The sequence below is a fragment of the Hibiscus syriacus genome, unplaced genomic scaffold (genome assembly GCF_006381635.1).
Source record: "Hibiscus syriacus cultivar Baekdansim isolate YM2019G1 unplaced genomic scaffold, ASM638163v2 tig00110198_pilon, whole genome shotgun sequence".
NCBI classification, from domain to species: Eukaryota; Viridiplantae; Streptophyta; class Magnoliopsida; order Malvales; family Malvaceae; genus Hibiscus; species Hibiscus syriacus.
The window spans coordinates 1,276,109-1,285,683 of record NW_024062623.1 but is presented as its reverse complement, the minus strand read 5'-3'; the positions used below and the strand labels follow the sequence as shown (position 1 = coordinate 1,285,683).

At 32.5% G+C, this 9,575-nt stretch overlaps 2 protein-coding genes across 2 annotated transcripts; both read left to right on the top strand.

Moving 5' to 3' along the window:
• Window positions 1-206: 206 nt before the first annotated feature.
• Window positions 207-1,405, top strand: LOC120218372. The gene is made up of 2 exons (XM_039215324.1): window positions 207-727; window positions 799-1,405. Exons 1-2 carry the CDS (start codon window positions 371-373, stop codon window positions 1,402-1,404), a joined length of 963 nt encoding a protein of 320 aa, XP_039071255.1. The 5' UTR covers window positions 207-370; the 3' UTR covers window position 1,405.
• Window positions 1,406-5,271: 3,866 nt separating this feature from the next.
• LOC120218348 (dnaJ homolog subfamily B member 3-like) lies at window positions 5,272-7,575 on the top strand. Its single transcript, XM_039215311.1, has 6 exons — window positions 5,272-5,502; window positions 5,583-5,660; window positions 5,917-5,995; window positions 6,976-7,049; window positions 7,143-7,235; window positions 7,274-7,575. The coding sequence occupies exons 1-5, from the start codon at window positions 5,404-5,406 to the stop codon at window positions 7,212-7,214; spliced, it is 402 nt and encodes a 133-aa protein (XP_039071242.1). The 5' UTR covers window positions 5,272-5,403; the 3' UTR covers window positions 7,215-7,235; window positions 7,274-7,575.
• The last annotated feature ends 2,000 nt before the right edge of the window (window positions 7,576-9,575 follow it).

Here is a 9,575-nt window from a genome sequence, read left to right as displayed (position 1 = left end):
TGCCAATTAAAAAATACTATATCAGCATTTCTATTTATTTTTTAATTGACTATTATCAAACTGTAACATTAGATATAATTTAAAAAAAATAAATTACTAAAACTAAATTACAAAATTAAATAGGTGACTAAACCCATAGTTATTATTTATTTATATTTCATTAAACAATGAAAATGGCACATTAGCAATCATCCTTTCCCCTATGTAGGAAACAAAATCATTGCTCCCAATCTGAGCTTCTAAGATATTCCCTTCCATTTCTCCTTTTTTTTCTCTCTCAATTTCTTCGTCACCATCTCCATGAGTTCATCATCATCTCCAGTTATATAATAATATAAACCCTTTTCTTCTCCACAAACCCACCATTTCAATGGATCCATCTTCAACAAGCTCCGTCAATGAATTCTACACTTTCCTCACTCGTGGCTTAGATGATCTGGAAAGGGTCTATCTCTCTAATTCCTTTATGTCAATCCAATTCCTCCAAAGGGTCCTTTCCCTCCTCAGATCTTTCCATTCCCAGCTACTCCTCCTTGTTCAAAAGCTCCATCTCCCCGTCGGCGACAAGTGGCTCGATGAATACATGGACGAAAGCTCCAAGCTTTGGGAAGCTTGTCATGTTCTTAAATCAGGGGTTTCCGGGATGGAAAATTACTACTCTTCTGGGTTCAACATCATTTCTTCTCTCGATAATCATACACACCTTAACCCACATCTTTCCAGACAGGTAAACTGCTTAAACAGTAAAGAATTATACCCATTTTTTTTTGTAGTTTCATTGAGATACGTGGGAAACAGGTGATCGGGGCGATTTCGAGATGCAGGAGAGAAGCAATGGGATTGGAGGAAGAAAACAGGGCGTTCATGGAGACGAGAATCCAACCACTCTCGTTGAAATTCGACGAGAGAGTTTGCATGGAATCGAAGCTGAATGGATTCAATGGGTTCAGAGGAGTTCTATACGCAATGAGGAACGTGAGCTCATTGCTGCTGGTGATATTACTCAACGGGGTGGTCCAATCTTGTTGTTGGGAAGAATCAATCTTGTTAAGAGAGGAGAACGAAGGGTGTTTTTTATTCGGGTCGAGTTTCATGATATCGACGACGAGGTTGCGGCGGAGATTGGCGGAGGAAATGAATGGGAAAGGCGGAGGGATATTGATGTACGAGTTCAGAAGATCAAAGATGGGAATGGAAGAGGTGAGGGGGGAGCTGGAGAGGAGAGTTAGTGGAGTGGTGGAGTGGGAAACGGAGGTGGGGTTGAAGGAGAAAGTGGAGAACTTGAAAGGTTGTTTTGGGGTATTGGGAAGTGGGATTGACAACATTGTAGCCCAACTTGATGATTTCTTTGACGACATTGTTGAAGGGAGGAAGAAGCTTTTGGACTTTTGCACTCACAGGTAGACTACATATTTGGGGAATTAAAAATGGCATATTCTGGAATTCTAATTTTATTTTATTCATCATATTTATTTTGAAATTTTATTTGTATTTACCTCTTTATAAAATTTTATATTATTAATATATGTATATTCTTTCTAAAAAATATTTCTGAATCTCCTACTCATATAAGTTTATTTTTATCTTTATGCATATAACATACATAGTATATGCAGGGGAGCAAAACAGAGTAACTTGGCTACAAAAATCTTGAAAATAAAACAGAGTAACTTGGCTACAAAAATCTTGAAAATAGCAGTAAATTTCATACAGGGCTTCTTCTAATGTTTTACTTTTTGGATAAATTATGTATTTAATACCTAAATTATTAATTTTGATCCATTTCAGTATTTAAACTTTTAATTTTTCAAAATCATACCTAAAATTTATTTTTTGTTTCATTTTAGCATTAGGTTTTGAAAAAAAAAGGAAAGTCTAGGTACCAATAAACGTTTAGTAACTAAATCATACTTAAATTTTGAATTTTTTTTAAAAAATTTAGATAATAAAACAGATCAAAATTGATAGTTTGAATACTAAACGCGTTAAATTTGTAACGACATGTATTAAAATGAAAAAAAAAATGAACTTAAGTTGTGGTTTTCCTTTTTATCCGAAGTCTTTAGATTCGGATGCTCACAAAATGTTTCAGTTAAACTAGTTCGGATTTCATTTTAGAGTAATTTTTTAAAAGTATATTTTTAACTTATAACATTCAAATTTAAGAACTCATTTAAAAGAATTATCATACAACCTTAAACATATTTTTTTATAAAAATTTTCTAATACATAGAATGGGTACATTTTAATATACATAAGCTTATTTATTTTAATATCATATATCTTATTTAAGGGTTAAAGTCTTAAAATTTAAGATTTAAAGTTTGAAATTTAAAGTTTTAAAATTTTAATTTTATGATTCAAATAATCAAAGTAATAACTTATGTATAAAAAATACTGATTTTTAATTTTATGGGTCGAATTGAATTAGATTTTTGACCAATCTAACTTGACCAAAAAAGCATATGTATCTCCTTCATTCAAACAAACCCAAAATTTTATATGAATTTTAGAATAATACTAACATTAAACTCAAACAAATATAAATATAAAAAAATATTTTCATTCAATAAAATAGATATCTAATTGAAAAAAAATATGGAAAGATAATAGTAATTATCTCTAGGCATAATGCTAAACATAACCCCCCCAATGTTTGCTAAAATGCTTATTTTGGTCCCTATTCTTTTTTTTTGAAACATTTTACCCCCAACGTTTCACTTTGGTCGAAAAAAACTCTTTCTATAAATGAAAACCATTAGTACGCACGATTAATGCTCCAAAACAAGAAATTTTTAAACTAAAGGAGAGAGTCACTTTCTCAAACACATTGAATTGTGAATCTCATGCTTTTTGTCCCCCCCGCCGGAAACTCATGCCTTGCCTCCTTCCAAGGGTGTTTTCCTGAAATAAAAACAGATTGAAAGCATAATGTTTGGAGGAACCTATAAATTATTATATGGCAGTCATAAAATCAAAGCAACAGGCAGTAACAGCGTAAAGAATATCATTTTGTTTCCTCCTCACTATAAGCAGACATTGACAACAATAATTATAAAACACACACACAAATGATCCTTGTAACAACAGCAACTATTCGGTAGTTTTCTCCAAAAATCACCTTGAAAATTATTATTTACTAAGTGTTACATTTTCACCAATATTTATCAAAATATCATCCTTTTGTACTATGTGATAATAAGATGCATTTTATAGAACGTGTTTTACACGTGGTATCCCACTCTACAAAGACACATTCTACAAAACGCACCTTACACATACGTGATAAAGTCGCTTTCTACAAAAAGAATCTTATGTTAATTTGACAGCACACATGAAAAGTACATTTAATATAATACAATTTTAAATTAAAAAAATAAAACTATAGAGACCAAAGATGTAATTTAATACATCTTGACTCCATGAGTTAAAAACCTAATGAGGTTTAGTTTATATAGGCATAAGTGGAGTGCATGCTTTGTTTGTTAACAATGTGAGATAAAGAACAAAAGAGTAATTCTTTTAACTTTTTTTCATATTATTTTTATTTTTTACATTTACAATATATCATGATAAGTCTGCTTGTACACTATTGTATATAAATTTTATTATTAAAATATATATAAATTAAAATAAAAAATTTTAATATTCTAAAATATTAAACAGTTAATCTTATAAATTACAAAATAATTTTTATTAAAAAATTGTAATTTATAAGATAATGAGGGCAAAATGGAAGTGGTGGAATCGTATGTCGAAAGAAAAACTTTTTGAGATAGTGGTCAACGTCTTTCTCTTTGTCTTCAGCTTGATTGAATTGATACTAATGAGCAATGACAAAACTATTTCGGTTTCTTTATCAGTTATGTCAGTCATATCTGGTATGGTATTCTTCGTCCTTCAATTCGTCAGGGAGACTCCGTCTTCACATGTTCAGTGTGGAGGGCATCTATTCCAATTGTGAAGGTAGTCGAATTAATGAAGATCCAGTGAAGACTGTCGTGTGCAGGTGTGCCACTGCCATTCAATGAAATTTTCTTGCATCATTCATTTGTAATAATGAGCAATGACAAAACTATTTCGGTTTCTTTATCAGTTATGTCAGTCATATCTGGTATGGTATTCTTCGTCCTTCAATTCGTCAGGGAGACTCCGTCTTCACATGTTCAGTGTGGAGGGCATCTATTCCAATTGTGAAGGTAGTCGAATTAATGAAGATCCAGTGAAGACTGTCGTGTGCAGGTGTGCCACTGCCATTCAATGAAATTTTCTTGCATCATTCATTTGTAATAAGGCATTAGTTTGCTTATTTCCTTTGTAAGAACTAAAAATGTGTTTGGTCCTGATAAATACTGAAAGACATTAACTTTATATTTTACTTGAATTTTATAATTGTGACTATAAATACACATAACTGTTAACCAATTAGTATATGCTATCTATTATATTGTTGTGCTGGCGTGCTAATTGGTTAATTATGCTCACTGCTAATATGGGTTACATACTTTTTTTTTGGAAAAAAAAATGAAGCAAGAGTGTAGCATCATTGCCATGGGTTACTTCCCATTTTCTGAAATTACAAACTTCAATCAGAATAAACAAATGACATTCAAAGCCCACCTCTTTCAGATGAAGAATAGGACCAATCGTCGGTTTAACATGTCTTCTACGACTCATCTAATTGGTCCTGCATGACAATGAACATCACACCGAGTTAGGCATGGGCCAATACATGTGTCAGAATCCCCTTTAACATGGAGTTCGTGTGTGCAAATGAGAAGGGTTAACACGGGTTCATGTGAGCAAGTGAGGGTGTTGTGGTTTAGGGGGAATTCACCAATATATCAGCAGAATAATTAGAATTAGAAAACAAGTAGAAATTTAAAACTCCATAAAACTAATTTCTCTATGTTAATTCTTGGCTTTCTTTCAAGTAAAGTTAATTATTGGCTTTCTTGCAAGTAAAGTTACTTTGTTTTCATGCAAATAAAACTCTATTCCTAGCCTTAGATTTAAACCCTGAAACTAACTAATAATCTTTGACCAGACCAAATATAGAATAGCCTAAAGAAACCAGAAATATCCTGCATCAGAAGGGAAGGGGGAGGGGAGGGAAATGACCTGCACTAATGACCTAATTTGTAGGTCATACTTTAAGGAACACATTATTTGTCCATGAAGGGCCGGGACAAATAAGAATCTGGCCATACTTTAGGGGGCTAATTTGTCTATTAATCCTTCTATCAATATCTAGAAACTTCTTGTTTTAGAGTCGTTAAAAAACTCTGTAAAAGAAGATAAAGTTATTTTTGAGTACCGTAGACAAATTACGGTAGTATCTAAATCTCACACCGCTGCCGGCAACCGCCGTTTATTTTTACATATCGCGTCTGTACGTCGACGATGATAGTCGACTGGGACGATCATCCTGAAGAAGCACAAAAGGCGGAGCAAGATTATAATCTCAATTTCGACCTTCTTTCTCTTGTTTCCAAGCCCAAGGTAAATCCAATTCCTAGGGTTAAAAAAGAAGAGAAATTTTAGAAATATGCATGTGTTCTGAATCGGTTGTTTAAATGCAGGATTATTATAAGATATTGGAGGTTGATTACGATGCTACGGAGGATGCTATTCGCTCCAATTATATACGCCTTGCACTGGTTCGTTTTTTTTTTCTTTTCTCAAAAGCTAAATTGATTTCTTTATATATATTTCTTCTTTGTTATTGAATAGTATGGGATTGTTTCTGCAGAAATGGCATCCGGATAAGCAAAATTGATTTCCTTATATATATTTCTTCTTTGTTATTGAATAGTATGGGATTGTTTCTGCAGAAATGGCATCCGGATAAGCAAAATTGATTTCTTTATATATATTTCTTCTTTGTTATTGAATAGTATGGGATTGTTTCTGCAGAAATGGCATCCGGATAAGCAAAAGGACGATGAGAATAACGCCACTTCAAGATTTCAAGAGATAAACGAGGCTTATCAGGGTAACCATCTTACTTTCCCTGTCATTTCTTCTTTTCTGTTTAGGTGTTCGCTTTCTTTCTTATTAAATTTATGATTCCTTTGATTTTTTCTGTATACATGGGTTTTCTGTATTCGTTTCATTATTCTGATGTTGGGTATTTTTCGTTAAATCTTTTGTGTAAGGGAACCATTAAGTTTATGCTATATATCTTCCATAATCAGCATATTATTATTTTTTTCTTGCAAAGATTCTGTCTACTTTTAACTCTCTTTTGTTGATATGTTCATCATTTAGTACAGTTCCAGTAATTTGGAAAATATAATTATCCCAAAACAAAACGGTTGAGGATGATAAGCAACATTAGCATCAGAGCAAAGAGAACTTTGGGCCGGTATAAGATAATTGCAATTCATAAGGTGTTGCATCTAGTTAATTTTATATGCTCTTGATTGTTCTTCGCTTATCAGTTATGATTTCATGGTCTATCCTTAATATGGATTTATTTGAAAGATAATTGTTGGACTTGGTGGCAAATATCTTCATGATCCCTCTTTAGTTTCTGGTAACCCATTTTCTTTATTTCTTAGCATTTCAACAAGGATGCATAATTTACTCTTATAAAAACCATCTTACTAAAGGTGAACTGTAGTGGTTTAAAATGTCATTTATAACAGTTATTTATGAAAATATGTTGGGTTTAAAGTTGCCACACTGTTAATGCCATGCGTTGCTATTTCTTAATGACCTGGTAGGCATGTGACACTAGAGGGAAGACTGAAAATTGTGCATGGTTGAGTTAATAGCTTGCAAATCTATGATCATGTTCTGTCTACCGGCATGAATTGGTGAATTGAGTTTATATGCTTAATGATAGTTGAAGACTTGAAGTTATAGTTGAACTGCTAACATTTGGTTTTAAAAAAGAGTACCAAGTATATTGATATGCATGTGCATATGAATTTGAAATTAACCATTAGCTGTTTTGGCTTCTTTTAACAGTTCTAATTGATCCAGTCAAAAGGAGTGAATATGACATGAAGGGGATGTCGTATGCATATGACTATGACATAATTGTAAGAATTTCTTACGTCATACTTCGAAGTATGTATATATACTTTTATGCGTCTGGATGGATTAGATTTTAAGTTTTAATTGACTGGCTGCAGGAGTACCTTAACCGTTATAAAGGCCTTATATTAACATGTAATGGTCTTGGGGTTAGGCAATCGATTTGGTAAGCCCTGATAGGAGGAACCGAGGTCCTTTCTGTTTATTGTCACAATGCTCAAACTTAGAGAAACACAGATTTGTTGATGCTACAAGTGGTGCAGTTGAGGATGAGAACAAGCTTTGATGTATTACAAGGTTATGTTATATAACGGTTGTGAATATGCAGTAGAGAAATTCACGTAATCTGTAACATCTTGTGCTTGTCCGCCTTATGATGGTATGACCAGTCGTCAAATGCATGCTTGCAGCTTGTTAATTTTGTAGCATTGTAGGCATTATTTACTCTTTAGGTAGGACCTTAGGAGCAAATATTTATGAAACCAGTTCACTATTACTAGCTAGTTAATGCGATGGCCAGCACTTTTTCTATTTTACTTGGTAACTTATTAGCTCAAGCCTAGTGAGTGGAGTTTACTTAATTCAAGTGAGAAGTAACTTGTTAGCTTAAACTAACCCAATATAGAAATGTTGTTGATATTTACGTACTTAATAGCATACCCAATGTTTATTGACATGAATTAGAATTGATCTCAAGACATGTATTGGGAAATTGATGATTATAAATAGAATTGAATGGGACAAATTCTGTATTATTCAGACAATTATACTGAATCATATGCAGGAACTATTGCTAGCTAGTTAATGGGTTGGCCGGTGCTGTTTCTCTTTTACTTGTCTTGGTAACTTGTTAGTTCAGACATTAGTATTAATCCTAATCTAGTGGGTGGCTCAAGTTTACCGATTCTAGCGAGAGCTAATGTGTAGACATATATGGTAGAATCGTAATCTATGATTACCCGAATCAAAATGTATACATTGGTCTCGGTATACTAGGAGGATGGTGAGAAACAGATTTTACATCCCAAAGGAGCTATAATTGGGGATATTATTTCCAGTACAAAAGTTCTTATAAAAATGATGAGAAATCCCTTGCCTTTGAGTGCAGTTTGAGCTATTAATTTACTAAATCGGAAGTATTTGATTTTACTGTGATGCTTTTTATCGAGGCAAGATAATAACGAAAATCATTTAGTATCCAATGAAATTTTAAAATTCAGAAGGGATAAATTTAATGAAATAAAGAGAGGATCTTTTACTAACTAACCTTACGTTTTGTTTTGTTTTATTCACTCGTTAATTGTTTAATGATATGAAATTTTGCTTTCAAGTAAGATTTTTGAATCATAGAGAAGAAAAAGAGAGCCGAGGACACCTAAATGTGCAACAGTTCTGAGGACCATAATTTATGAAAAGAAAAGCTATAAAGAAAGAAAGAATAATAAACTAACATGCATGCAGTGTTCTTGGAGTGAGGGTTTCCAAGGCCAAGAAGAAAGCAATGCAGAAATTATTAAGAGAAGGAGGAGAATGAAAAGCAATTTCGAAAGGACGAGTCACTAACTGTGAGACTGAAGTTGCAATGAATATAAGATTTTTAGAATTTTCTACTCTTAAAATTTTATAAATTTATCTTTAACTTTTTACTTCTTAAATTTTTATAAATTCATCTTCAATTTAAATTCTTACGTGTTTCTCTGATTCAATCAAACTTGTCACATTTGACCGAATCAAGTGTCGATGTGTCCTGACATGCTTGTTGAAGTGAAATGTAAAATTCCCACTGATGAAGGGCTGGCTCACCGGCAGTGGTTGGAGGAATTGCAGGTGTTGCATCGTTGTCCATCGCCATGCTAGATTGAAATGAAAATGGTAAAGTTGTCTCTCATTCCCAAATCCATCTGCATATGTTGAAACTAGTCAGCAAATATTTGCAAGTTAAACAGGCAAATAATTGCCTGTCGGAACAAGCATGGTTAGAATCAAAATCTAATTGATGAAATTAAGAATCCAATATGTATTATATCAAATCATTAAGAATAAAATACTGAATGCGGAAGAACATCTAAATTAATTGATATGTTGAAATCTTTGAATTATTTATTTATTGTGATCTTCCAAGAATATAGATTTTCTCTTACCGTAAAAACTTTCTGACATGGATAAGAATAAACACAAGCTAATTTATTTCTTGGGGACTATTGACTCTTTATATATATTGAATATTAGGTTACTATTTTAAGTAATAATTTAGTTTATCCTCAAATTATAAATACAACTTATGATATCTACACTTTAATTTTATGACACTTGAATACCTATGACATATGTAACATAATTGGTCACATAATTTTATGTCGTATTTTATGATAACATTATATGTAACATTTTTTTTTGTATCATTCATGACTAGACCTACATATACAAACACAGTCAAATGACAGGTTAGTCATGAAGTGTAGCATGGAAACTACATGCAATGTGAACCAAATGTATCTATTTTCAATTAGTCATCTTTAAACATTATTGAG

Coding starts and splice junctions, on each gene's coding strand:
- LOC120218372 (XM_039215324.1), top strand. CDS start 371: ATGGATCCATCTTCAACAAGCTCCGTCAATGAATTCTACACTTTCCTC. Junction 728..798: donor ACCCACATCTTTCCAGACAG/GTAAACTGCTTA, acceptor CGTGGGAAACAG/GTGATCGGGGCGATTTCGAG.
- LOC120218348 (XM_039215311.1), top strand. CDS start 5,404: ATGATAGTCGACTGGGACGATCATCCTGAAGAAGCACAAAAGGCGGAG. Junction 5,661..5,916: donor ATTATATACGCCTTGCACTG/GTTCGTTTTTTT, acceptor TTGTTTCTGCAG/AAATGGCATCCGGATAAGCA. Junction 5,996..6,975: donor GATAAACGAGGCTTATCAGG/GTAACCATCTTA, acceptor TTCTTTTAACAG/TTCTAATTGATCCAGTCAAA.